General features: G+C 52.1%; 9 protein-coding genes across 9 annotated transcripts; 5 read left to right on the forward strand and 4 right to left on the reverse strand.

The window, feature by feature from the left end:
• Positions 1 to 619: 619 nt before the first annotated feature.
• JN550_002057 (uncharacterized protein) lies at positions 620 to 2418 on the forward strand (the record flags this gene model as incomplete). The annotated part of the gene is made up of 8 exons (XM_049313310.1): positions 620 to 674; positions 725 to 857; positions 912 to 1375; positions 1424 to 1431; positions 1478 to 1711; positions 1762 to 1846; positions 1906 to 2304; positions 2357 to 2418. 8 exons carry the CDS (start codon positions 620 to 622, stop codon positions 2416 to 2418), a joined length of 1440 nt encoding a protein of 479 aa, XP_049176118.1.
• A 2593-nt stretch (positions 2419 to 5011) lies between these two features.
• JN550_002058 (uncharacterized protein) lies at positions 5012 to 5865 on the reverse strand (the record flags this gene model as incomplete). The annotated part of the gene is made up of 5 exons (XM_049313311.1): positions 5012 to 5153; positions 5222 to 5252; positions 5324 to 5414; positions 5471 to 5778; positions 5832 to 5865. 5 exons carry the CDS (start codon positions 5863 to 5865, stop codon positions 5012 to 5014), a joined length of 606 nt encoding a protein of 201 aa, XP_049176119.1.
• A 249-nt stretch (positions 5866 to 6114) lies between these two features.
• Positions 6115 to 6861, forward strand: JN550_002059 (uncharacterized protein; the record flags this gene model as incomplete). The annotated part of the gene is made up of 2 exons (XM_049313312.1): positions 6115 to 6333; positions 6391 to 6861. 2 exons carry the CDS (start codon positions 6115 to 6117, stop codon positions 6859 to 6861), a joined length of 690 nt encoding a protein of 229 aa, XP_049176120.1.
• Positions 6862 to 10703: 3842 nt separating this feature from the next.
• Positions 10704 to 11888, forward strand: JN550_002060 (uncharacterized protein; the record flags this gene model as incomplete). Its single annotated transcript, XM_049313313.1, has 1 exon — positions 10704 to 11888. The coding sequence occupies one exon, from the start codon at positions 10704 to 10706 to the stop codon at positions 11886 to 11888; it is 1185 nt and encodes a 394-aa protein (XP_049176121.1).
• Positions 11889 to 12583: 695 nt separating this feature from the next.
• On the reverse strand, positions 12584 to 14927 carry JN550_002061 (uncharacterized protein; the record flags this gene model as incomplete). The annotated part of the gene is made up of 4 exons (XM_049313315.1): positions 12584 to 14102; positions 14157 to 14521; positions 14589 to 14664; positions 14737 to 14927. 4 exons carry the CDS (start codon positions 14925 to 14927, stop codon positions 12584 to 12586), a joined length of 2151 nt encoding a protein of 716 aa, XP_049176122.1.
• A 1459-nt stretch (positions 14928 to 16386) lies between these two features.
• Positions 16387 to 17100, forward strand: JN550_002062 (uncharacterized protein; the record flags this gene model as incomplete). Its single annotated transcript, XM_049313316.1, has 3 exons — positions 16387 to 16506; positions 16578 to 16936; positions 17028 to 17100. 3 exons carry the CDS (start codon positions 16387 to 16389, stop codon positions 17098 to 17100), a joined length of 552 nt encoding a protein of 183 aa, XP_049176123.1.
• A 175-nt stretch (positions 17101 to 17275) lies between these two features.
• Positions 17276 to 17899, reverse strand: JN550_002063 (uncharacterized protein; the record flags this gene model as incomplete). Its single annotated transcript, XM_049313317.1, has 2 exons — positions 17276 to 17791; positions 17855 to 17899. The coding sequence occupies 2 exons, from the start codon at positions 17897 to 17899 to the stop codon at positions 17276 to 17278; spliced, it is 561 nt and encodes a 186-aa protein (XP_049176124.1).
• Positions 17900 to 20662: 2763 nt separating this feature from the next.
• Positions 20663 to 23674, forward strand: JN550_002064 (uncharacterized protein; the record flags this gene model as incomplete). The annotated part of the gene is made up of 1 exon (XM_049313318.1): positions 20663 to 23674. One exon carries the CDS (start codon positions 20663 to 20665, stop codon positions 23672 to 23674), a length of 3012 nt encoding a protein of 1003 aa, XP_049176125.1.
• Positions 23675 to 23743: 69 nt separating this feature from the next.
• JN550_002065 (uncharacterized protein) lies at positions 23744 to 27777 on the reverse strand (the record flags this gene model as incomplete). Its single annotated transcript, XM_049313319.1, has 7 exons — positions 23744 to 24106; positions 24211 to 25115; positions 25168 to 25321; positions 25407 to 25468; positions 25528 to 25643; positions 26083 to 26887; positions 26949 to 27777. The coding sequence occupies 7 exons, from the start codon at positions 27775 to 27777 to the stop codon at positions 23744 to 23746; spliced, it is 3234 nt and encodes a 1077-aa protein (XP_049176126.1).
• Positions 27778 to 27934: the final 157 nt, after the last annotated feature.

Genomic DNA, 27934 nt, shown 5'->3' on the forward strand with positions numbered 1-27934 from the left:
GATATCCTGCTTATCACCAGCAGAAGGTTTACTCCAAGGTTCACCCTCCCACATGGAGCCTAAGGGACGATACCAAGACACTTCCCATACCAATCAAGGTTTAATGCGAACTCTCCCCTCTTTTCGACGCCGACTTGGAAGTGCGATGCAAAGTCAATTGCATGCGGTCTTACATCAGTGGTCTGATTTGAACGATTTATCAACAGAATCCGTGGCGTTATTGGAGCGACTAAGAGGAGGCTAAACTTTGAAGGGAATTTCAAGGATCTCTTGCAGGTGGTTCGACCTCAATCCTGATTTTGATGAGTAAGGCAACTCAAACTGATACTGAGTGCCAATCGGCAATTCATCTATTTGATTGTGATCTTCAACTGTGAAGCTCGGTAACCTTCGAAAACAGCTTGTGGCCTGCTTTAGGACGAATGCTCAGACCACATTCTATCGTAAACAAATAAGCTTCTTGAGGGGGAAAATAACGGCTCTCGGACCGTCTGAAGTTATTACTACTGAATCGGTAATCTATAATAATGAGCAAATATTTGTTGAGTAGGACCAAATAGCTACTTCCAACGGAAGACTCTTCTCTTCAAAGTCTAGTCAAGAAAGGACTCGAACCACGATGCCCCATCAAGTACATTCCGACTCTAATGATCCTTTGTACACACTCTCTAATGGTAGGACACCTGTCATGTAAACCAAACAAGATTTAACAGTCGTTATCTAGGCCAGCCAAGCGACAAGCCCGGGTCTGCTCGGCAGGTTCGTTACGGTGATACAAACGGCGGCCTACTCGTCTTGAATGATGTTCAATTGGTTGAAGTTCTCGCTCATTTTGCCCGTGAGCGTATTCCTGAACGGTAATGCTCAATGGCGCTACCATACTTGGCGGTTCACTCATGATTGTATTCCAGGAGCGTTCACGCAAAAGCAGCTGGTGCTTTCGGAGAATTCGAGCTATTGGAGGACATATCAGATTTGACCGACGCAAACTTCCTGACCGGAGTCGGAAAGAAAACAAAGATGCTGATGCGCATATCGACCGTTGGTGGAGAGAAAGGTTCCAGTGACACTGTGCGGGATGTTCGGGGCTGGGCAACAAAGCTTTACACCGAAGAAGGTATTCAGGATTTTGTATTCAATGATCTTCCAGTCTTCTTCATTCGGGACCCGATCAAATTTCCGTCGATGAATCGAAGTCACAAGCGACACCCGCGAACTAATGTGCCGGATAATACCATGTTCTGGGACTTCCATGTCCACAATCCGGAAGGCATCCATGCCTTGATGCACTTGTTTGGACAGCGTGGTATTCCAGCATCGCTCCGACATATCAATGGGTTCGGTGTTCATACTTACACCTTGAATCGAGCTGCAAGTAAAATTTCTTTTCAATTAGAGCCGGACTTGATCTAACCTTGTCAAGGATGGGAGGTACGTATACGTCAAATGGCACTATAGGCCTGATGCAGGGATCCAGACCCTAGACGCAGATGAGGCGGTTCGCCTTGCCGGGTCGGAACCAGACTACCATGTGAAAGACCTCTTCCATGCGATCGAGAAGGGTGACTATCCAAGCTGGTCCGTTTACGTCCAGGTCATGACGCCTGACCAGGCCAAGTCTGCGCCCATCGACATTTTTGATGACACATACACCTGGCCCCATGAGCAGTACCCCCTGAGACTGGTCGGCAGAATGACCCTGACCAAGAATGTTAGTAACCGCCTATCACTCTGTGTCATCTACGGGACTAATGATTAAAGCCTGATAACTATTTCCAAGACATCGAGCAAGCCTGCTTCTCCCCCTCCAACATGGTTCCGGGTATTGGGCCATCAGGTGACCCAGGTATGCCAGCTACACTTGCAAGCGATCCGTGGGTGATCTCTTTGCTAACCCAATTATAGTTCTGCAAGCCAGGATGTTCAGCTACCCAGATGCTCATCGCTACCGCGTTGGCCCTAACTATTTTCAGCTGCCACCCAATAGACCGGTCAATTCTGTGTACTCGCCATTCGTTCGAGATGGTCCAGGAACCATGAACGGCAACTACGGAGGGGACCCGGACTATATCTTCTCGGAGTATCGGCCTGTTAGCCTGAGTAAGCGTACCCGAGCAGCAACGCACGAGCAATGGTCCGGGCAGGTCAGTGTGTTCTCGACAACAGTCACAGATAAGGATTTTGTGCAACCCCGAGAACTCTGGAATATCATCTGCAAAGAGCCTAATGGGAAAGAGGAGTTTCTACACAACATCATACCGACGTTGGTAGATGTTCCGACAAAGCTCCAAGAAGAAGTCCTTGGTAAGTCTGATCACCATCTAGGTTGCAGTCATCGATGTCTAAGTAATTGTAGACTATCTTGGACGTGTCGACCAGGGCCTCAAGCAAGCACTTCAACAGGCGCTCGCGACATAATAAGTTCGCTAGGGTTAGGCCCCAAAAGTCTGTCATTAATTAATTGCCAAAGTTGTATCATGATCTGCCATTTCAAACACTCTCCAACAAATAACGCATCCCCTGATCTCGCTAGCATACTTTGTAGCAGTTGTACCATAGTCGATCCCCCAATTATGGCCCCGAGGCCTGTGCTGGCGTCCTAGCTAAGGCTACTTTAGCGTCGGCGCAACTCCTCCCCTTGCTGACGTTGAAGGCGTTAGCTGACTCAGCTTGCAACCACTCATCAGTCAAAAAAGCTCGCACATTCCTGACGTCTTTGCTACCATACACTCTCCTATTGAATAATCAACCTTGTCATCATAAACAAAGAAGCCATGTCTTCCACTGCAAGAACAGAATACTTTGCCACCGCGACGTTCTTGACTGCTCTGGCTCCCACCTGCCTGGGGATCAATGCCATCCTACGCCCGGCCTCAGCGCTCTCGCTGCTAAAATTTCCAGCCCCGTCTCAGCCAGAAGGACAAAAGATCACATACTCGCTGATGCGGATATATGGGGCACGAACCTTGACCATGGGGCTCACAACGCTGATCGTGTGGGCAAGAGGGGACCGTACGACGCTGGGTTATCTGATGTTCGCTGGCATACCCGTTGCTCTGGTCGACGGTTTTGTGAGTCGCTGGCAGATTGGAGGAGGGGAATGGGGGCACTGGGGGTTCATTGGCGTTAGTTTGGGACTGTCGGCTGGGTTGTTGGGATATATCTAAGTTGTTGACAATGGAATCAAGAAAACGGAAGAAAAAGACGCCAAAGTATACCCAGGAAGACCGCGTAACTAGGAATCTCATCTCAATCGAATCGACTAGGTGTCTCCAAATTTATCTGAAGTTTTTTTCTTCTTATGTACGCCAGCACATGTAGTGTGAACACGGTTCTAAGCATCGAGTTCTGGTCGGAAGATCCTTGGTGCATCATTCAAGTCAAGAACAATGGTCTGTCTGGATGCCGAGTCTGGCAAAAATCTCTGGCATAAGTCTCTCCTCGTTTTTTGCACCAGGGGATGTATTTTACTGACCCTAGACTCAATTAAAATGGTTCTGGGGGAGGGTAGAGTTGTTTCATCCATCTCAAAGCTTGGTATCAAACGATGCATATGGAAAGTACACTCGCGCTCCATTTGAATCCTTCTCGGATCGAACTTGTAGATCATCAAAGACGAAAATTCCATGCAAATGAAGATCCAAGGATCTCTTAGGTGCGAGATGACATCATGATGTAATCCGGGTTGCCTTTCTGGGGTTTGCCTACCCAGCAAACAAAGCCGCGAAGGCCAGTCCAATCTGGACTTGCGCATTCGCAAGTTGACTTTTGCGTCTTATAAAGAACTAATAGTATTCTAAGAGTTTCTTGTCCAGAATTGAAGCCACGGGGCATTAGGCTAAATTCACTGATACGTAAGCGAGGACTGGCTGAGCTGTGGAGGTTGGCTCCAACGAATACTCAATATCCATGTCCTACCGCCAGATCCTTCGTTCAAGCACTCGAATATCTAAAAATATATGTACTATGGGTATCTATTTGCAATTGTTTGAGGAAAGCCGAGGCAAGAGTACAAACCTCGAAAGCGACGAGGCATCTGTGCTCACGACCGTTCAACCCCGTTAACTCTGATCGCAACATAACAAGTACAGCCCAATTGGGAGTTCGAGCCTCGGGTACCCGAAGAAATTCATATTATGAGATCAGCGTACACACACACCAACGGAATGGCGAAAATGACTGGATTTGGGCAGCATAACGTGGTTCTATTGGGGGATGTGACCCACTCCCCCCTTTTTCTTGGCGGGGACTGGATGGTAATTCGTACATTACCAACGAGAGCCCCCATCTCAACAACGCTTACGTCTACCAGGTATCGACACCTTTCTTCTTAATGACACATTAGCCATTTCTATCCTGCGTCTCCATCCTGCCTTGTAACGCAACTGGATTCCATCTGCTGTTCTGGTGCATGGGTCAAGATAACGATTTCTCCCAATATTCGCTTGAGTCACAGGTCTTAATATCTAAACGTTGCAGAGACCTTCTATCCCGCGTTCGCCAGAAGAACTCCCAATGGCGTCATTAAAGTTTGAAAGTGGACTGGGGGGCATTTTGCTCAGTGTGCTTCCTGATGGCAGAATGTCCCCCTTTTCCATCGATCTCGGATCACATCGCCTTCTGCTACATTCTTGCAAGATTTTTGTCCAAAAAATTGAGAACGGCAGTTGATTCAGCCGCAAACTGGACGCAATACACTTTTCTACATTATGAGTATCGCGTAGAATTACAATTATCGCCCCCGCTGATTTAGCACCACGACGTGCCACTTGCAACCATTTCGCATCTGCCAACCAGAATACAGACCGCCAATTTAGTATCACATCACTTTCGATAGTTTCTCGTCATTGATCATCGGGCCAGTCAGTAGGTGCGTGCCTGCCAAGATCCACCAACCACTAAACGAGACACCCCATCCAAAAAGGATTTCGTCAGCCCAATACACCCCGCAGTAACCACTTGTCAGCCAGGGACAAGGGTTTTCCAGGCTGAAAAGTCCAGTTCGATCCATTCAAAGTTTGCAGAAGACTGCATCATGCGCCTCGGCACGAATGTAGACCACCTGGAGTGCGCCACTCAACGCAAAAGGTATCCAGCTTCGATCCTCCGAAGACAGAGAGTAGCAACTTGCGCTGCCGCCGTCCACGAGTTGCCTAGGAGTCATTGTGTGGGCACACACATATATATGAAAAGGCTGACGCTCCCGGGCAAGAAAACATACCACGGAGGCCAAGGTTGGGTTCCAGTAGCGACTTTACGGAATGTCACCATGTTGACTTCATTGGGGACATGCATTGTCACTTGCATCATTCTCAAGACTTACTCGTAAAGCATTCTGCATGTAACCTTACCGCGTGAGCCACAACCGCGATGGCGACGGAGGTTGTTGACCCAATAACTCCAAGTGTTGGCCCCTAGGGTGTTACTTTCAAGGGTCTCGGCAAATTTTTCCTTCCGAGCCGCATCGTACACATTGCTTGATGCCGCTCCATTGACTGGTGCGTGATTGAACCTTGTATTTGATGGTTACACTCTCTGTTATTTCCCTGCTCTTTGCGTAAGCACGTGCTTTAGTATCCCCGACGTGATGGTAGATGGCGGACTCTATCGTGGCACTCCGCAGCACGCGACGTTGTAAGCGTTTGGAACAGGTAAACCGTTCGTCGAAAGAACTGGTGTGGCTCGGACCGACGTTGGATGGATGTTGATATGCTCCGCCCAGTGCTCGTAGCAGCAGGGGCGGTGCAAAGATAATGCCTCCATTCGGAGCAATCGGGTCTAAACGGTGGGAGCATGTTCAGCACACGACTCGTGTCCACATGGATGCTTACGCGGGAATCCTTGACCAGACGTTTTTTGATGCATGGTGACTTGAGTGTAAGCACGCCATCATGCCAGGGTTGTTGAAGGTGTTGTCGTCGAGAATAGTCAAGCCATCTAGCTGGTGGCTATAAAAGGTCTATCGACGTCGTTGTTTCGATTGAAGTTATTGAGAGGGTCATAGTATCGCCAGAAAACCTGTCTCGAAAGTATTCGCCTACTGTTCTGTTAGTAGACTCCAAGAACCTTGATACCTTGTGTTGTTCAACAGAACATCCTATACCGGTCCTCACCATGAAGTTCTCCCTCCCAATACTGTCTCTGAGTGTTGCAACCTTTGTCAAAGCGAGCCCTATTACTGTAGGAGACCGAGCCGTCTATGGCGTCGAAGCGTGGAGCGGAGACCATGAACTTCTAGCGAGGGCGAGTCTCACCTCCAACGAATTCACCGATGGGGGTTGTGAGGATGTCGTCTTGATATTTGCTCGTGGAACAGCTCAGCTAGGCAATCTGGTGCGTCAATCTTGACAACTCTGTTAACGTCGTAATAGAGCACTGAAACCTTTGCAGGGTGCAACTCCTGGGCTCCAACTGTACAACCAGATCAAGTCTGCCCTGGGCGACTCCAATGTTGCCGTCCAAGGCGTCAACTACGACGCGGTGGCACACGGTACTCTGCCTAATGGCGTAGACGCGACCGCAGCGGCGAACATGGCATCTCTGATCAGATCGGTGTACAACACCTGCCCCAACGCCAAGATCCTGGTGTCGGGCTATAGTCAAGGGGCTGCAATGGTCCACGCCAGTATCAAGCAGTTATCAACAGCGGTGAAGGCACGGATCGCAGCTGCAGTCACCTTTGGCGACACGCGCAACGAGCAGGACGGCGGACAAATTCCGGGGTTCGCAACTGACAAGACCCTTATTATTTGCAATGATGGTGATCTGGTCTGTGACGGCACACTGGAAATCAGGGCACCGCATCTACAATACGGACCTCGAGTACCAGAAGCAGTTTCATTTATGGTGTCGAAGGTGTGAAAGGGTGGACGGGAAGGACTTCGCTCGCGGCCAGCGATGTTTTCTCCGAGTCGACCACCGAGGGTGCTGTATCGCAGAAGATAATGGTGGATACCAGGTCGTTTATTATGGAACTGATAGGGCCGTATACGCTTGTTGAAGGTGCCGAGTCAAGGTTTCTCAGTCGTTTTGATAGTTTTGATCGTTTCATTATTAAGAATCATTTTGTGTTGAAATTTCCAGACTTCGGGAACTCGTCCTGATGTATCTGAATTACAGAAACCCAATGTTGTCATTTTGTCGTTTAACATTATGTTTAAGGATAAGAAGGGAAGGTGCTATTGTCCAAGGCCGACGGGGAGCAGTGCTCACCACCCAACGGTACAGTCTACGTTATTACCTTCCTAAGTAGGTAGTTCATGATAAGGTGCAGACTTGGCCACTGTGGGAGTAATTGGACTATAGTTGATCTTGGAACGCTGCAGCAGATAGCTAGATGGGTACTTCAGACATATGTAATTGTCATGGTAGTAGAAATGCTGTGCAATTGTCAGTTGAGGCAAAACTAGATTGAAGCCCGTACTCCAAACCTATCGGCCACAAAATCAACCTTCATTAGTCAATAACCACAGCTGCTCCTCACATCTACCGAAGTGCGTTCTTCCTCGTCCGAGTTTGCATTACAATAACCGAATACCAGCTGTATTTCCATTTTACCGCTTGTGGTCTGCGACGTTGGATTGGACAATGAGTTTCCGGTCTCCTGGGTAATGAATCATGGGGTTGAGGGCGCTGCAGGAATAAACACCATGTGGAATTCCAGCTATTTACGTCGGCTCGAAAAGTGCCTTCGGTCTTGAGTGGCTCTATGATGGTTCCCTTCATCTCCTCGAAAGCCTGGTTCGTGGGACCTAGTCTTCTTCCTTCAGGTCGTATAAATGTTTCCTTCAAACCCCGATTTCTGCGCGAGCACTTTCTGTGTTATCTCAAGGCAGGTTCCCACCGATCAAGTTCACCCGAGACGTTATCCAAACCCAAGTCGACGCCTCGTCTTTTGACTTTACAAGCCAAATAGAGACCTCCGACCTAGACCGAACATCACATATTCCCTATGCATACGACTATCTAGACTTTCGATCTGTGTCTGCGATACGATTTACATCCTCCTACATGCCACTATATTTCCAGAGTCAAGCCATTACTTGAGTATTTCTATCTATTCTGTTTGACTAGGTACTGGCGCGGAAGTTGATCTTCCCGCAACCCAGGCAAAGCCGTGGAGACAATTTTGCCAGAACCACCCCAACTGTGATGTGCTCCAAGGCCGAGCCATTCACTCTCTCATTGGTAATCAGTTTTTCTCTGTACAGGATGGACCAGATCACACCTCGGAAATTCTCAGTGCTTCCGAAACACCTTGATTGACCACAGCGATCTAGCACGGAAGCGGTAGCCAGTCTTCCGCAAGCAGTAAACATATCAAGATTTTGCTAAGAGAGAGGAAAAAGACGACTCGTAGAAATACCCTCTGGCCTACGGAATACGAATACCTAGAGCTCTCGGCGTCATCGCATTTGCAATTTTCTGTGCTACAGCAGCAATCTGCGATACCGGAGGAGTCACGACAACTGCGGAATGAACTAGAGCGTTTCAATACATTTCAAGTGCATCAAATCGTCACCCAGATAGCTAATATACGTGCAGCAGTCCAAACTTATAGATGCTTACCACAACCGCATGTTATGTGTTGCAAACCAACATTGATACCACCACTGTCGAATATTGGTACTGTGCATCCCGCACCTACACCAGACTCTATCCGAAATGAGTGGATCCAAGCAATCTGTAGATTTGCCGCAACGCGAAACCAAAGGTTACGACTATTCAAGAAGAAACAGGACCAGATGCTCACGAACAAGGATGCACGGGAAAATAGTCCCCAAAGATGTCAAGCTATTTCTGGCGCTGGACGACCAGCTTTTTCCTCTTCTACCTTTGCGGGCTTGGTCTCGAAGTTTGCGCTATATTAGTCTGGCGGAATATTATCGTGCGCGCGACAGTGATGGGATATCGTACTCTAGTTGCTGCCTGCATTCTTCATCAAGCCCTTGGTCAACCAGCTACTTCTTCTCTGCTAGTCGTCGGAATGCTATGAAAGCGTCTACCAGAAAGGATTTCACGATATAAGCCCATTTTTTTCCTTGGGAAACAGTCAACAGTACCTGCGTCTGGGACTCGTCACTTTGTACTTCGCCTTCCCTCTTGTGCCGGCACACACAATCGACCTGAGCAACAATGTTGTATGCGGAAGAAGGTGTGCGGAGAAGCCCAGCCGCCCTCGAGAAAGTGCGTCTTTTCGACATGGATGGATTACTCTGATGTTGAAGCTAAGCAAATGCTACTTTCTGAATCGAGAAGACGGTTTTATGCTGGCGCAGACCACGCTGACAGATACATAGGTGGAAATCAATAGTGGACGCATCATTCTTGTTAACTCCGTGGCACGTTAACGTGATCTGTTTCATCATATCTGAGGTGTATCATTAATAAAAGAACCAGGTTCGGCACGTATATGACAAAATGAGGTGGACAAATTAGTTATCAATGGAGTGATAATCTAATTATAATCAAACGAAGTTACTACGTAGAGATTGCTTATCACGGTAGATGCTGTCAGCATAGGAGACGTAATGGCAACGCGCCACATTGAACCGCTGAACAACTATGATACGTGGATCATAGGGTCATAAAAGTGATATGTAGAAAGCTACCCTTACCAATTCTGTAGGGGAGCAGAATTGGCCTTAAGTGGCTTATCTCTATTCTTATCTTATTTACGATAAGCTATTCTAGTGCACCCTCAAGTGCACGCATCAAACTATTTGCATAATGCACGGTATTTACACCTCGGAATAAAACATTGGGCCTATTCGCTTCTTTAGAGACCTGTATCGTTAAAATGATCAAACACTCTTGACATTTCTCGATCAAGTCCAAAGGAAACATGAGCATGTCTCCCGAATACCATGTATCGAGTTCATGGATATGTGCAATGTTAATATCTCCTTTGATCATATCAACGATATGAAACTTATTATTTCAGAATAGCAGGTTTGGCGGCACTACTTGTGCTCCCAATGGAGCAGTACGCAGCATTTAGTTTATCCAACCGTCGCAAACAGGCCATGCTTGGCAAAGGAGAGAGTAGACATATCAAGTAGACATGTTCTTCCGTCAAGCCTCTCGAAGAACTACATTAAAATGGCAACAAGAAAAAAAAGAGATACCAAGACTCAATACATAAACTAGTTGACCTGAGATTTGTAGAATATGAAGGCACAAGGGGGCCAAAAGACCACTTGCTTCACCTGTCCTCGTAACAGTACTGGGCTGCTAGGTCGTGATGAAATATCCTTCACTTGCAAGTGCCACTCGCTGACTCGGTGTTGAAATTTATGTGCAGCTCCCGGATGACGAGATCCGAAGACGCACGACAGCAACTGATGATCAGACGCCATAGCCAATGGCAAGCATAATGGGGCATGCGCCTCAAAACTCCCTTTCTGCTTATGGAAATGGAAAAATCAAAGGTGGCGAAGCAATTTCAAGTCATAACAGAAACCAAAGCAAGGGCCTGGCAAGGCAACCGCGCTGCTAACTGGTCTGACAAACGCGTCGTTGTTCTTCTGTAGCCCCGTTGTGGCGGGTTGCCTAGTATAAATTCACTTCGCAACCTCACATTAGCTTCATTCGAGACGCCAAACGGACTTCACACATATTTATTTCTCGTCAGGATCTTGTTCCAAAGACACCTGCATCTCCGCAAAAACCGAATCTTGTCATTCTCTGACCATAACCACAAGATGAAGGTGCTGAAGATGCTTCACGTCGCCACCGTTCTGGCCGTTGCCGGCGTCGCAGCGGCCAACGGCGGCGACGGCAAAGTCATGGCGACCACTGACTCTCTGGAACTGACTACTAGCTCCCCCGTTGTCACATTCTGGACTCCCTGCCCCACTGGTACCTCAATGTGCACCTACAACCCAACGACTGCCACCCAGGCCGCTCAGGCGTCTGACCTCCACGCCCCCGTCCAGGCTATCGAGCGTGATGGTGGCAGCATGACTTCGCCGGTCGTGACCTTCTGGACCCCATGCCCTACCGGCACGTCCATGTGCACCTACAATCCGTCGATGGTCACCACGCCTACTGACTCCGGTGCCGTTCATGCTACTGCTCATGCTGGAATTGCTCAGCGAGAAGCTGAGACTACAACTACACCAGTCGTCACCTTCTGGACCCCGTGTCCTACGGGTACTTCGATGTGCACTTACAATCCCACTACCACTGACGATTCGCATATCCGTACCGGCCGTGTCGTAGAGCGAGCTGCCGAAGAGACCACGACTTCACCTGTCGTCACCTTCTGGACCCCGTGCCCTACCGGCACATCCATGTGCACCTACAACCCCAGCACCGTCACCGGAAAACCCACAGACGCGGCCTTCCCCCGTGCTGCCGCCAGCCTGGGCTCAGATTCAGACAGCACCTACCTGTACAACAACAGCAACATGGGCCAGCTGTCAAAAACGGTGTACACGACGCTGGCCACGATAACGGCGGACACCGGCTCCGCGGGCCTGACAACGTACACGGGCGAGGTGAGCGTGGTCTCCATGGCGGCTGTCGCGCCACCCTCACAAAGCGTCGGCATGACCGTGGCGAGCCAGGGCTCCATGACCACCGCGGTGACGGGAATGGCTGTCAGCATGCCGTACGGCGCCGCGCCGATCGCGGCGTCGTCGTCCCTCACCACCCAGATGGCCCCAAGCGGCGCTTCGAACAGCACCGGCCTGCCGGATCTCAAGAACGGCACCACCGTTCGCACCAGCACTGGCACCGCTGTTACCGCTACCTCAAGCACGGCTACTTCCGAGGTGGCTACGCCTTCCGCCACGGCTTCGACGGCTGGAGTGGCGCCCACCACGGCCAAGCAGGCGATGGGTGCACTGGTGGGTTTGGCTGGGGCTCTGGCCTTTGTGCTTTAGAGCCTGTGGCACCAAACGCGGTATACTTGAAGGGATGAAGTCTTCGCCATGTGGAATGAAAGGGTGGAGTGGGAGACTGGAATGATCTATGAACGAGGGATTTCATCGTGGTCTCGCAGAAGAAACCTCATAAAAGACTGCAAAGTTCGGATTGGCTTCAGAGAAGCACCTGTTATGAAATGCATCATGCATCACACGGAATGAAATATGGTAGTTCAGCAGTCCCACAGAACCCGAATACTGGCCTCGTCATGCCCCTATGGACGTCTCATAGAAGCAAACACTTGTCTTGTTGGTGCGTGCTATGTAGACTCTACTGAACCCAAAACCACAATGCACTGGGGCTCTCTTGGCGCTTGCAGTCAGGCTGAGTTGTTGGGCTTGAGAGTCGCTCCAGCTTCAAACAATACCATCTCTAAGACCCAAGACTTAGACCTGAGCGATATGAGGAATGCCACGGGAATGAAGTCGAACTAGCTGTTACAGTGCTTCACACACAGACATCTCACGCCCAGCTGTCAAATCATGTCGGTCTTGATTGCATATTTAGTCTGCTTTTGATCTTCCATCCATGCTATGTAACAGCTCCATATCTTGACAGTCAATGGTCCGCCTCCAATATGAACATTGAATAATATGCTCTGATCCCCAAAATTCCGATATTAAGTTGTGCTAGACATTGAGCAGTCGGGACTCTAGAGCATCAACAGATCTCCGTTGCTGCCGCCTCCCTGCGCCGGCCTGAAAACTTGTTGTGGGGCATACTGGTTCACGACGTAGCCGGCCTCGTTTCCATTCCCGCCAAATGCATCCTGGGCATCGTGGATGCCCATGGCGGCCATCTGCTGCGAGCCCAAGCCAGCAAAGTAGGCATCGGCATCGTTAACAGCTTGATTCAGATCGCCGCCGTTCCCGTTTGCGGGCTGGCCATTGAAGTTGTCACCGTCGAAGCCTGCTAGTCCGCCTTGATTTGACGTTCGCACGACGGCGGGCTGTCCTCCCATGCCCAACATGCTGAGATGCTTTTGGTTCTCGAACTGTGGTAGGTTCTGGCTTGTTGGCAACTTATCCTTTTGCAGTGCAGGGCTGTCTGTCAAACGACGTGGCCTGGCAGACCGGAAGACGGTCTGGACCGGCTTGAGGTAGATGGTGGCGAGTGTGCCGACGTTGAGACACATCTCCTCGAGTGTCTGCGGGTCAAGCTTCTCGGACTCGGCTGTGATGGGTGGTTTCTCACCCATGACAATTTGCTTGGCGATGCTCATATCTGACGACAGTAGTCGCCAGTACATGTACGCACGATCTCGCAGATCAGGGTTGTCAGTCTCTTCCGTAGCCCATTTCAGGACCTTGGGGACTAAGTCCTGCCCCTTCGTGGGGCGCTGGATGAAGAGCTTCACAGTTGCCGTCAGGAGAGCAAGCTGGACCTCGACGGGCTCCTCAGCGAACGAGTACAAAAAGTCTTCGAGCAGAGCGTCCGAGTTCTCGATGCGCGCAGCGTATTGGCCAATAACCCAGACCATGGCTGCCTTGGCCTCAGGCTCGTCAAGCGAGTCCAGGTGCTCACAGAGCGTACCGATGATGGATTCGTACTGGTTGGGATACTTGCGGAAAATATTTCGGATAACCACGGTAGCTTCTTGCACAATGTAAGGGACCTTGGTAGCGACCAGCTCTAGGAGAAGGTTGATACACCGCCTGGCAGCGGGCTCAATCTTAATGGCCAACTTTCCGATGGCGCGTACAGCTTTGCGGACGAAATGGACATCGACCTCGGTTGCGTACTCGCGCAATTCGGTGAGAACCTCGTCGATGTTCTTCTCGTTTGCAAGCATGAAGATGAGCTCCAGTTTCGTGACCTTGACATAAATCGGGTCGTTGTATTTGCAGAAAAAGACGCGAATATCATTGCGTAGTACTTCAGGTCTCCTCTGCAGAATCAGGAGGGCATTTCGTAGTGCGAGATACTGGACCTCGGGGCCCTTGGCAAGTAAGGTGACCAGGGGCGGCGATAACTTGCGGCATAACGCAGCAACGTGCTTCTCGTTCTCGATGTAGTTCAGCAAGTAGAGAATCACCCGAATGCAGGTCAGGACTACTGCGGAATTCGAGTGCGACAACCGCGGCGCTATCCGTTCGGCCAACAAAGTGGCTTCCCCTGATTCTTGCGGGACGTAGGACATCAAGGCCTCGAGGATGTATGTTTGACCCCATCTTGCGAAATGTCAGTAGGAATTCAAGAAGAGAGCGGCTCGTGGGAATGCTCACTCCGAACAGTCCGGAAGGATAGCCACCATCTTGGAGGCATTGCTGTAGTCGATAGTGAGCTTGATCGCATCGCTCCTCTCCCAGATGTCCATCAGGCCGGCGAGCGCACTAGCCACGACCGTCGGATTGTCGTCCCTGAGTAACGAGTTCAACCTCTCTATCAAGTCTGACCGCTCCACCATGTGCTTATCGTGGTCGTAGAGCTTGGCGACACAGTAGGCAGCCGTCTTCCGGACATACGGGTCCGAGTCTCTGAGCATGTGCTTGACCAGTGGGACAGTAGCCTCCACAAACTCCCGCACATGGACGTACGACATGGTTCGCAGAGCCAGAGCTCTGACCAGCGGGTTTGAATCTTGCATGTCCTGGGCCGGGGGTCAGTTACATTGGGCATCTCTGACAGTATTACTGCTTTATCCCAGTCCCACGCACCTGTTCCAGCACCGGAATTGCCTTGACGGCGATCTCAGGCTTCATCCTCGAGTAGTTGACCAGGAACAAGAAGCACCTATCGCAAACAGTTAGCCGTCGGGCCGTCTCTTGCCCACGTCTCCCCGTGTGGTCGTCTGTGGTCCCTTACATCTTCTTGATCTCCAAACTCTGTATATGCATGCAGGCGATGATGTCGGGGAAGAGCGAGACCATCTCGTTGTTGCTCATGGTCATGTTGGCGACGATCTTCTTGAGGGCGATCTTCTTCTGGGTAAAGTTCTTGTCCTTCTTGCCGCCGCTGTTCAACTCGAGGCGCAGCTCGGCGACCTTGCCCTGCATAGTCAAGGGGCGTGAGTAGGTTGGAGGGAGGTATGCTAGGAACATGGCCATAGAAAGCGAAGGGAGAGGCGACAAGGCTCATAGTGTAGTTCGGGACTCGTGTTCGAGGGACGGTTGGAGAGGTTGCGCTTGCGCTTCATGAACGCCGAGCACAGGTGGTGCAGGGAGGTGTCGCGTGGGTGGAATGGAGAGGTCGCAGTGTACCACAGAATGGGGTATATCAAATAGCAAAGCAAGGAGATCATGGGGTATTGCGTGGGATACCAGCGCAGGACAGATACGGCGTGCGCATCTCGTGGGAGAGGGTAATGGAAAGGATCAAGCTTACTCGAGCGAACAGCTTGGAGTCGCCTCCACCCTGGGGGTTCGACATGGCGTACGGGAGGTGTGAGTGTGGGTGCGGATGTATGTGTGTGTCTGGTCTGTAGAGACGTGGTGCCTCCTCGCGGGCGTCTCCCCGTTGCTTGGTCTTGTCTCGGGTGCGCCAATCGCCTGCCCGGTCTCCGTGTCGCCCAACGAGGTCGGGCTATGCGCCGAGCAATGGGAGCGAGGCGTGGCTGTCTGGCTGTCTGGGTGCGGGCTGCTGGCTGCAATTGACAGCTAACGTAGGGAACAAGGAACAAGCCCCTCCTCGCGCGACACGCAGCGGAGCAAGATTCTGGGTGGCCGGCTGCCCAATCGTAGGATCTGGATATGGATATCAGAGGGGTCAAGGTCGGGGACGCAGTCACATGCGCGCGCTGTTACCAGGCCCCAGGTCGGTCGAGAACGGGAATCGGGGACGGGCTGAGGATGGGTCGATGGGCGACGTGGTCTGGCTTGGTATTTTCCTGGTCTTGTCCTGGGATGCTCATCCAGCTCTTGTCACTGTCGCGGGCAACAAGGCTAGGCTTTCCCCCCTTATGGAATACCTAACGTACGGTCGGTTGAAGTCGCGATTCCGGGCCCGTGGTACTCCACCAAAGACCGTTCGTCCCGGCTGGTGGTGCACCCCTTTTTCGCCATATTGCATCTCACCAATCTCCAGCTGGGGTCCACTGGACGGGTGGGGTGGGGTGGGGGATCGATTGGCGATAACAACCAGCTGCTGATAGCGGTGCCAGCATGGGCACCAAAGTGCTGTAATTCAACACGACGGCGGGCCTTACAGAGGCACAGGTGCACGGCTCAGCGGCCTCTTGGGCTCCCTGCCTGGCTCTCCAGCAGGCGGCCAAGCGGCGGCTCCAGGTGGGCCCAGCCCCCAAATCCCCACCCCCTGGTCTTGGTGGAGAAACTGGCTGACGGCCACCGTTACCCATGGCTGCATTCATTGAATAGCTCGACTCGACGTGCCAGATTACAACGTCGCGTTACGTTCTGCAGCCTTTGTCACGCCCACGATCACGACCGAAGCTAGACGACTACAGTACCGCTACTGCTCGTACCTGCGCCTCAGTCGAACCCGACTCTCCCGAGCAAAATGTCGCAAAACACGGTGCCACAGTGGGTTGCTGACCTTGAACACCCACCTCAGCCGAGATCCAAGAACAGCAGCATACCAGACCCTCCGGGCTTCCCTTCGCAAGCCGTCTCTGGCAAGGTATGTGTAGCTTCCCGGGCACTTACCCACCTCTCATGCCCATGGGCTAACGCGCCTGTACGCGCACACAGAAGCAGTCCAAGGGTCCCGCCGCCGCCCCGGCCCGCAAGCCGCCCACGGCCGCCGAGACCGACACGCTCAAGCTCAAGAAGGCCTGGGAGGTTGCTTTGGCCCCCGTCAAGAACCTGCCCATGACGGCCATCATGATGTACATGTCGGGCAACTCGCTGCAGATCTTTAGCATCATGATGGTCTTCATGGCCTTCAAGAACCCCATCATGGGCATCCTCGCCACCAACCAGGCCTTTGAGCGCTTCGAGAGCGACGGCAACCGCGGCAAGATGCTGCAGGTCAAGCTGGCCTACGTCGCCATGCAGATCGTCGCCCTGGCCCTGGGCGTCTGGAAGGTCAATGCAATGGGCTTATTACCGTAAGTCAAAGTCAACGTTGTTGCCAGCATAGGAGAAATCACACACGACTGCGCAGGATCGAATTTCACTACACAGCTAACACTGAGACAGAACGACGACATCAGACTGGCTAGCATGGGAAGCACAGAGGGATCCGATAGAACATGCCGTTGTGGCTCTGTAGACTATAGTCTGCCCGCGACGGATAGCCATATGTGAGACTAGAAACTGAACTCTTCAAAAAACACAATCTTGATACCATCCAATCTGGGCTCGTTCATCCTGAACCAAAAAGAGACGACCGCCGTGACAGAAAGCGAAACTGATGCGCCAGCTGGTCTCATACTGACCAACAACCTCTATATGGTTTGGTTGCCCGTAGCGCCCGTGCTGCTTACAGACCCGTCGTTACTCTCATCATCACCTTGGCCATGTGTATGGTCCCCGTTGGTCAGGGGCTTTCCGGGTTGGGCTTGCCCCTGGCGAACAGCGCGAACGTTGTGGTACGGGCCATCAGTCATTGACTGCCCGTGGTACGTCGCCATGGCCGTCTCACGGCGAGGCTCAGCCGGTGGGATGACCAGCCCTTCCCGCTGCCGGACTTGGTACCGCAGATTCCAGACGCGTGTCAGCGCCGCATATGCCACTCGCGTTGCGTTATCTGCTGTAGCACCAAAGGAGTTGGGATCTTGTCCGGGGCTCGTTTGTGAGCGAGCCGAATCCGGCTGTCCGTTGAGCTGGGCCCGCTCTGTTGTCTGGGCCCTTGATGCCTGATGGTGTACTACGTCGTTATTCTGGGATGTATCAACGCTGGAGCCCGAAGTAGCTGCCGACTGGGATTGGGCCGGGGCTGATGTTGGACTTGTTGATGGCTCCTGTGGTTACTCAAATCAGCGTTTGTTTCGTACGCCAACACATGGGGGCAGGGTCAATCTTACAGATGAAACCGCCGTATTCATCTCAATGATGTCCTCTTCGGCCATGTTGCTGGATTGCCGTATGTGTATAGCAATTTCTGAGAGACCTGACCTGCACCTGATCTCATTCTGTGCCAGCGGTTGAGTGTGTATCTAGAATGCAGATAAAGATCCAAACTAGGCTCTCTTCTCATGATAGTTGTCTGCTAGCATGGAACGCGTCAAGAGCCCGGAGTCTCATATTTATAGATCCCAGAACACGTGATATGGAAAGTCTGCCGATCGACGGCAAGGTGGAAGCATTCGCATACCTGCAACGTGACCGCGAACAGAAAGGGGATAGCTGCGGTAGGAGTCCGATAAGATCAGTCCCAAGTTGCATTAGTTGTGTTGATCTCATGGAAGAAGCCGGTAGATATTGCCTATGTATCTCGGCGCCGCAAGATCAGGGGTGCCTGCGCAGAAGGTTTATGTGGCTGAACAGAAGCCGCCAGCCGTTTGTCAGAGCAAGCGGCTGATGCTGTAGAACTGGAACGACCCTCGAAGAACACGTTGATCGACATCGAGTCAGGGGTTTAGCAGGGAAGGATTGGACCTCCACGGTGCTGAGACCGGCTTCTGTAGTCATGTTGCTCCCATGATCAGTAGGATCGTTTTGTAGGGCGGGAAGATTCCAAGGGGTTGGCTGGCGACTATTCAAAGCCCCCCGACGTCGGTCAACAGGTACAGGATACGTATATTGGCTGAGGATGGACTAGCCTTGGTGCTTGGTACCGTATTACTTCCGTCCTCAGTCCAGGAGCAAGACGCTGCTTCGGCCCGGGCCTAAACCAGATCGGAGTGTGGGCTGGAACGGACCATGACGTATGCGAGTACAATGAATTCTTAGGTATTGGTTGCCCTATTGATACTGATCGTGGTCTGTGCATTATCGAGTATGTTTGGGAACTTTTCTAGAAGTTACCTTGACAGGTGCAGTACATCCAAGACTTCGCAGTTGGGAACTATTGGTTGTTCCGCAGCCTTTACTCGGGGTAAGTCAGCGTCACCTCGCAGACAAGTTGAAATCTCCTTTGGACATCAGGCAATCATCTGGTAAGGCAGTCTAGAAATGAGCCATGCCCAAAAGCTTTCCGGGCAACGCAGCATCATGATTGAAATCTAGCGGTAGAAGCTTGAAATGGGTCGCAACTTGCCGTATCAAACTTGGCATAAGTAATCTGAAGGGGCGGGATGGGCCACCATACAACGCCTTCCCGCGTATTTCCTTCCTATGAGAAAGAGAGCATGGTACATAGAGGTAGACCCAAAATAGAACAACTTTTCTGGACTGTGTTACCTGACTTATCATAACGGCCATGGCGAGTTCGCCAGTGACCAAGACAAGACGACAGACCAACCACGTTTGATTCGGCTTGAAGAATCGGCAGTTGAGAGGACAGATACGTCATTCAAGGCAATCTTGGGTCGCCTACCTCCTTGTTGGGATTTGCGAGGGTCGTTGGAGCCGCTGCCTGCCGACTTCAGACTGCCAGCAAGCTCGGGCGGATGTAGGTTGGAACCGGAATACTTCCGATATGCAAGATGGCCAGAATGGCAATCGGTGCCGGACGCTCGGGTCGTACAGCTGACCTGCTAGCGATAGAGCAATCGTGGTTCATCTCGCAAGGAACCTTTGAGTATTTCTTTACAGAGAAAAGCAATTTCTTGCAGTCACCCGTGGAAGACTTGGTTGTTGCTTATTGCTAGCCAAGCTAGCCAAAATCCCAACCTGGGCCGCTGGTTTGGTCACTTACAGATGTTCAGCTACCCATCGTAGGACCTCACGAGTGTCACGTGTGAAGGTATATCTCTCTTAGATCTAGGACTTCCATATAGATTCTTGAACAAGCAAGCGTGAGGATGATGTATGGTGGTTAGGCAGTCATGCCTAAATCAGCAGAGGAAATCCTTCGAGAATAAGTTTGAAATCGAGGAGACATACAAGCAACAGGTTGATGTACTACACCGTTCCTGGCCCGACCTCGGATCTGCGCCTCAAATACCTAAGTAACTATGACTGCGATGTATTCACAGAAGTTATGAGGTTTGAAGGAGATTAAGCATGCGATGCACTCTCAGAATGACCTCACGACGAGGGTCCGATGGGCACTTGACCATGCAGACCTGGCACCAAGTACCTCGAGGCAAGTGGAGAAACATCTCAGACCGGAGTCGCCGATAAAGACATTCCTCGTGCTCAGAAAACTGGACAGGGCCCAAATCGTCCCGCCATGACCAAAGTGGGATGCTATGATGTAGTGACTTCGGTGAGTAAGAGAACAATGCCTGGTGGGATGTAGCTTCCTGGAAGCAGTGATACATTCGTTGGCTGAATCGAACCAATTCCTGTGGCCTGAATTGCTTTTGATGAGATTGAAGAGGCTGCATATCAAGATCGTAGCGAACCTATTCGTTGTACCCCTTTGGGATTGTTTGCGGTCGGGTCTCGCTGCCCACATGAGCCAAAGACCAAATCTCCCCAAACGGCTTGTATAGTTGCACAACATCACTAGGTGCATATCTGATAGGTCCCCGGAATAGCGATTACATCATCCTGCTTGAGCGAGAACCGAAACTCCAAGCAACGGAGGGCTGCCACCACGAAACAACCCCTCTCAAGTTTAACAAGCCGCCCTGATACCTGCAGCTGCAGCCACTGCTCGAGCTCATGCAGCTCTCTGCTATGAATCCAAGGCGCGCTGCAGAGTGACAGAGCCCCGGGCTCGCCGTCCCCACCGAGCCCAACAACATCCGCCGAATATCAGAACGGCGACGTAACTACCCATCATGGGCGATGCGACCGAAGCCAGCACCCCGAAGGCCAGCAGCCTGAATGGTGGCCAGCATACAGATGCGCCCATCCAGGGAAATGGAAATGGGACTGGCGAGCTGGCGCAAGAGCCATCGGGCGACCACCCACCAGGGCCGCCCGTATTCCCCCTGCTCCAGAACAGCGCTAGCAGCGAGACACTCGCCCAGAATGCCCAGGCGCAAAAGGGTAGAGCTGCTGTAGATGACACGGACGAGGAACCTGCCGTTGCCCAACCATTTGTCCGCACGCGCAGTCCCGACTCGGCCTCCAGGGAGGAAACACCTCCGGAGGATGAACGCGCCCCGGCGCGGCTGTTTCACAAGATGCACAAGTTCACACTGTACGAGACGGCGAGCCGGTATTACATCGTGGGAGGCGACGTGACAGAAAAACGATACCGTATTCTGAAGATCGACCGGAACACGCACGACTCGGACCTCAGCATCACGGACGACAAGATCATCTACAGCCAGAAGGAGATGAACTCGCTGTTGGACACCATCGACGATGGGAACAAGGGTACTGGTGGCATCAAGCAACGATGTACCGCCTGGGGTCTTCTGGGGTTCATCAAGTTCACTGGGCCTTACTACATGCTCCTGATCACCAAGAAGAGTACCGTGGCAATGATAGGCGGCCATTATGTCTACCAAGTCGACGGAACCGAGCTTATACCTCTGACGCCCGCCAAGTTCAGGCCCGATGTGCGGAACACTGAGGAATCGCGCTTCTTAGGCATATTGAACAATTTAGACCTGACGAGGTCGTTCTACTACAGCTATTCGTACGACATCACGCGGAGTTTGCAACATAATATCACGAGGGAGCGCGTGGCGCTGATGAAGGGACAGCCAGGGATCACATACGAAGATTCAAACTCCATGTTCATATGGAACGACCATCTTCTGCAGCCCGCAAATGATGTTTTGCACGAGCCTTTCGATTGGTGCCGGCCCATTATACATGGATACATTGATCAAGCCGCGGTCTCGATATATGGACGCACTGCACATATTACCATTATTGCCAGACGTTCGAGGTACTTTGCCGGAGCTCGGTTCTTGAAGAGGGGTGCAAATGATCTGGGTTATGTTGCCAACGATGTAGAGACCGAGCAGATTGTCTCAGAGTCCCTGACCACCTCGTTCCATTCGCCAGGCCCGAAACTCTTCGCGAGCCCTCAATACACCTCATACCTGCAGCATAGAGGTAGTATTCCTCTTTACTGGACACAAGACAACATTGGCGTCACCCCCAAACCGCCGATTGAGCTTAACCTTGTAGATCCTTTCTACACTGCTGCGGCTCTCCATTTTGATAATCTGTTCGAGAGATACGGGTCTCCCATTTATGTCTTGAACCTCGTCAAGGCAAAAGAGCGACACCCGAGAGAGTCTAAACTGCTTGACGAATACACCAACTGTATCAATTACCTCAATCAGTTTCTTCCAGATGAGCACAAAATGATCCAGAAACATTGGGACATGAGTCGTGCAGCCAAAAGTCGCGACCAAGATGTCATCGGGACACTGGAGAGCATTGCTGAGTCCGTCGTGACCACTACGGGTTTCTTCCAGAATGGCGATGGGGAGATCACCCCCACACAAGTACAAAACGGCGTTGCTAGGACAAACTGTATCGACTGCCTCGATCGTACCAACGCGGCGCAGTTCGTGATCGGCAAGAGGGCTCTCGGGCATCAGCTCCACGCGCTTGGCATCTTAGAGGATACCATGATTGACTACGATACGGATGCCGTTAATCTCTTTACGCACATGTACCATGACCACGGCGACACGATAGCCATGCAATATGGTGGATCACAGCTAGTCAACACGATGGAGACGTATCGCAAGATTAACCAATGGACCAGCCATTCACGAGACATGATTGAGAGTTTCAAGCGCTACTACAACAACTCGTTCCTGGATAGTCAGCGCCAGGAGGCATATAACCTGTTCTTGGGCAATTACATCTTCGCACAAGGCCAGCCCATGCTTTGGGACTTATCAACCGATTATTACCTCCACCACGCGGATCCAAGAATGTGGCTGCAAAAGGTGCCACAGCATTACATACGGTGGTTTACACCGCGGCACCTGCAGAAACGGGTACTCCCACCTTGCAACCCACTACAAGAAGATACGCAAAATAAGCCAGTATCGTTCTATGATGATTACTGGCTTGAGTACTACAGACCATCCACCCTGTCGTCGTTCCTCAAGATGTTCCCCTACAAGATGAACTCTACCATCAAGTATATTCCCTTCAAATCCACTCAAGAAGGCCGTTATGATCTGAGTCCCTTCCGTGTCCGCAATGAAGGAGAACAGGAGACTCACGTCAAGAAGCGATCGAGGGAGAAGAAGGAGTTGAGAATACTTGATCCTCAGGACGATTCTCATCGACCCAACGGCGGCGGCGCTAATAACGAGTCGCTAATGACAGAGAAGACGGGGGACAGCCGCGGAATTTCAATCCAGCGCTGGCTTCAGCCCGTCGCCCTTGAGAAGCAGCCAACTGTGCCTCAGGGAATTATGAAGGAACCCAGCAACGGCAGCGGCGAGCAGCTCCCTGATGCGCCTCGTAAGCAGACCCCACAGGAGAAGTCAAAAGCTGCCCAGTGGACTTTCAAGAAGGTCGTCTACGAGTCCCTCAACCCATCCGTCAACGCTCAGGATACCGACGAGTACCGAAGGTACATCAGCCACCCGCAGTCCCTTCCCCTCGTCATCTCCAACGAGGCACCCGAGGACGTCGACGCCTCCGAGTACCAGGACTACCTGAATGGCAGTTGGCAGACAGACGGCCTTGCAGACAACAATGGCACTGTGCCCGAGGAGGACATCACAGCGTACTGGGATCTGTTGAGGATCGGGGATAACCCGCTCACGGTCACGGATGAGGATCTGCCCAAGAAGAGATACAAGGCTTACAGGAAGTGGTTGCGGGGCAAGAGTCTCTTCAAGCAACAGCCTGTCGATTAGGGATCGGCAGCGCCCGCACCGCTTTACACGCCGCTCGACGGACCTTTAGAGGGCATGGGGGTCGATAGCCTAGTCGTCCTTCAGTGGCGTGAATAGATTTTGAAGGAGCGGCTCCTTCTCAATGAGAGGAGCCATTGTTTCCGACAGATTGTCGCCATTTGCCTCCATGATTGCGGAGAGTATCTCGGCAGACTTTGCCAATTCTGACACGACGTCTTCTTTGCTGGGAGCTCCTTGAGGATAGTCGTCCTCGTCCTCGATATTGAGGTAGCAGATGGTCAGGACCTTGACGATCTCGGTGTTGTAGCCCGTTATCCGAGGCCAGCAACACCGCATGATGGCCTGGAGGAGGTGGATTGCAGCGAGAAGCGCCGGTGGGTATTTGGTGCCAAAGGGGTCTGTTGCTACGGAAGAGATCATGGGAATGAGGTCCTTTTTTAGAGTTTAGTTAGCATTGCATACAACACGGCGTTTAGCGTATTCTCCCAACCTTCTAGGGGGAGATTGGGGCTTAGACAGACCTTTAGGTGTTTTACCGATAATATACCTATGCCATTGACGATAGACTGTGCCTTCTTACAGAGCAGTTCTGTGACGCGGATGTACTCGCTTGCATGATGATACCCAACGAGAATGCCCTCTCGGATTATCTTATCCAGAAGCTTCCTCTGCGCGTCCGTAAACGACGCGTGCTTGACCGGCTCGCCGATATCGCCCTCGGGGTACGCCAGTCCGGTGATTTGGAACAGCGCTGGGTATGCCGCATCCAGGATCCGGACCGACTCGTCCTCGGGCGTTAGGCTCGGCAGGTCTAGCACGGCAGGGAAGATGGCCTGCTCGAAGACGTCGGCCAGCCCCACGCGCGCCATCAGGCCCGGCGGGCACCGCGCCCAGAACGCGCCAAAGATGCTGAGCGCGCGCACCTTGACGGGCGCCGCGGGCTCGTCTAGCAGCGTCAGCAGCATCGGCGTATACATGTGCCAGTGGCGGGCCAGCAGCTCGGCGTCGGCGGCGTGGACGGCCCACTCGAACACGACGACCGCGTGGCGCTGCCCGTGCTTCCACGGCTTGGTCTCGGTCTCGGGCGGGCCCGAGAGGCTGCTCTGGTACTGCGAGGCCGGCTCGGGAAACTCGGCTTTGCGTCCCGCCGCCGTGACGGTCGAGGGCCGGGACTTGGCGAACAGAGGCCGCAGGAAGCCGGTCAGGACTGTGGAGGTGATGAAGGTGGCCCTGGAGCCTTCGGTATCTAGACTTCGGCCTAGAATTGCTGAAGCGAGCGCTGGGGATGCGGGAGTCGTCCACGGATCGCTGGAATTGGTGTACGCCGTTACTGGCAGGAGGACATCTGGGCCCAGATGAGCGTTGAAATTGTTGCTCAAGTCCGATAGGATGCGTAAGCCCAACTCGCCCTGGGCTGCTGCGATCTTGACTCTCGCGGCATCTGTGTCAAGTTAGTTGAAGGTCTTCTTCCCATTGGGTCGATGCTAATTTACCAATGCCAGATTGGCTTGCACCGAGCGAGATACCTCGAGCGACGTACTTGGCAAGCCGCTCGAGAGCTTCAGGCTGCGTGCAACTCTCGCGGTCAAGTCGGTCACTGTCGATGCATGCTTGCAGGGCTCTCAAGGACTTGATGTCGCCCTTCTCCTTTTTCAATGTTATAGTCAGCATGCTGGTAGCCAAGTATCAAACTACATCGCAGCTGGGGTATGCGACGATGTATGGGACCCACCTGAGAATCTGAGCCAACGAGCTCATCCAAGATGTCTTGCAGACTGAATGCGGATGGCAGACCTTGACGTGCTGGCATTAGTTGAACTGTGTAAGTCAAAAGATGGTGTAGCCTCACCCACATTGTGCAAATTCTGAGGGTACCGTAGCTGGCGATCCCACCTGGCCGTGCTGGCTAGCTGCTTCCAACAGCTCTTCAAACATCACAGAATCCAAGTCAAAAGTCCAAGGAGAGTGCCTGTGCTTGAGTTCCGCGGTCTGGTAAATTCAGTTGTCGTTTGCAGATGGTTGACCAGCGCACGTTGGGTTGTTGCTCGTTAGTTCAGTGACTAAGTTAACGGTTGAACCTCGGTGCCTGGTTGGCTGCGTCGACTGGGCGGCTGTCCACGCGACACTTGTAACAATGAGCTGAACATCACTTTGAACTTCGGACCACATCAACTAATGCGATATTTTCCAAGGAATTTGGAACGAGGAAAGCGCTTTTGGTAGTACATAATGGCGAAGAGCATCATCTATAATGTTCCGGGCCGTCGTGCACATTTTTTGATAATCGGGGCTTCCTCTTGCGTTCTGTTCATTTCATTCCACTCATGTCTTAAGGCAAGTCTATGGGTATCATACTTCCCGCATCCAATGCATTTTCCTATCCGGCCTAGAGGCCCCCAGTTTCTCACATGGGAATATTCAGCTCCTCTTTCTTGCTCCGCACCTCCTCGACCGCACCAGCCGGGTCAGTTGCATCCGGATTTCGTAGCTGCCACGCGACACAGACGTCCAAGGCCTGGGCCATCCATCTGCCTGGTTTGACCCCTAAGGCTTTGGCCAGCTGGGTCCCATCGATGATCCGCTTCAACGTTGGTGCCTCCATCACATCCAGTTCTTGCAGGTGATCCAGGAATAGTTGCCAGCCGGCTATGAATGAGGTGTCTGCCGCATGATCATGTTTGACACTTAGAACTTTATGTGCATCCACAAGCAAGGCCGAAAGCACTTGCAACCTCCAATGTCCTCCTCTGGCATCCCATTGGCGGATGGCCATGCCGAAGCGATCGCGCTCGTTAATGTACGTGGCTTTCTCGCAAACTGCAGTCTTCAGAGAGAGAATCTCCTCCCTGTGCTTGTGAGAGGCAGTGATGACATCGCACAGCTTGTTTGGTGCCTTGATACCCTCGCGGGCTGCCAACGTAGCCGAAGGTGGAAGAGGCTTTCCCTTGCCCGTGGGAGAGAGGTCTGGGACATCTGCCCATGGGGTCAAGGCAGCCAGCACCCAAGAGAAGTAGGATGCCTCATCAGACCGGACGAGGACGTCATGCACAGAACCCGGCGTCTTCGTCTGGCGCAGGAATTCTAGGCATTCGTAAGAAACGAGTAGCTTTGAAATTTCCGGCTGAGGCATGTCAGGTCGTTCAGGGTCTGTGAAGACAGTGTGGTACAGACCCAATCTATCTATCCTCTCCAAGGCCACTTTAGGGTGGTTTCCTACTAGAGTTAGCCAAAGCCAGAGGATAAATGAGACAAGACGGTATCTGAACAAACTCACCTTTAAGCATCTTCTCAACCTCAACACCGACGCGCTCGCGGCTGATCTTGATTCGCAACGCGTCGAGAACACGGCGATCCGCCATGACTCGTTCCGCCTCAGGATCGATGCTGAACTGTAGTCGACTCGCAAAGCGAATAAGTCTCAGCACCCGTAGAGGATCATCCATAAACGTCTGGAAGGGTTCCAATGGCGTCCGAATAAGCTTGGACCGCATGTCTTCCAGGCCGCTTGTAAAGTCTTCCACCCTGGCGGTGTTCAGGTTGTAGAACAGGGCATTCACAGTTGCATCCCGGCGTAAAGCATCTTCTTCCGCCGTGCCGAACTCCACCTGAGGATTGCGACTGTCATCAGTGTAGGTCTCCTTGCGAAGGTTGACGAAGTCCACATCAAAACCCAGGAGTCTGATTGTGGTGGTCTCCAAGTGCTTCGACTTCTCGGGGTTGGCTGCGATCTTGTGAAGATTCCCGATGTCGGTGGCACTAACCCCGTGCTTGTCGGCAACTTCAGGCTTCTCGCATAGTTCGACGATTTTTGAGCTGAAGGCTTCTCCCGTCATCACATTGATGGCCGTATCAATATCTTCTGACGGGATGCCAAGGAGCTTGTCCCGCACCCACCCTCCAGCCCAACGCAACACCACAGGCTCATCTGCCACACGCGTTTGGTTGATGTACTCGGCGACATCCAAAAGCAAGCCCTTTAGCTGGGCCTCTTTCGCCGTCAGCTGAATAGTCGTCGTCACCGGCGTCGAGGCCATTCTTCTGATCTGGCGTGGCCGCTGGCAGGGACAGTCTTCGTCTAGGATATCGGGCTTTCGCTTGGGCATGAGAAAGTCCGACAGAGGACGAGCAGGACTCTTTAGGTGTCTTGCGCCAAAGACTCCTGACAAAATGTGGTGACTAGGTTGGGGGCGAAACAGCAGCAGTCTGCAAAGACTCATCGAGTGTCCGAGTGAGTCAAATCATCTGGCCAGCCCCGAACAT

Source organism: Neoarthrinium moseri (assembly GCF_022829205.1).
Source record: "Neoarthrinium moseri strain CBS 164.80 chromosome Unknown scaffold4_Wmoseri_CBS_16480, whole genome shotgun sequence".
NCBI lineage: Eukaryota > Fungi > Ascomycota > Sordariomycetes > Amphisphaeriales > Apiosporaceae > Neoarthrinium > Neoarthrinium moseri.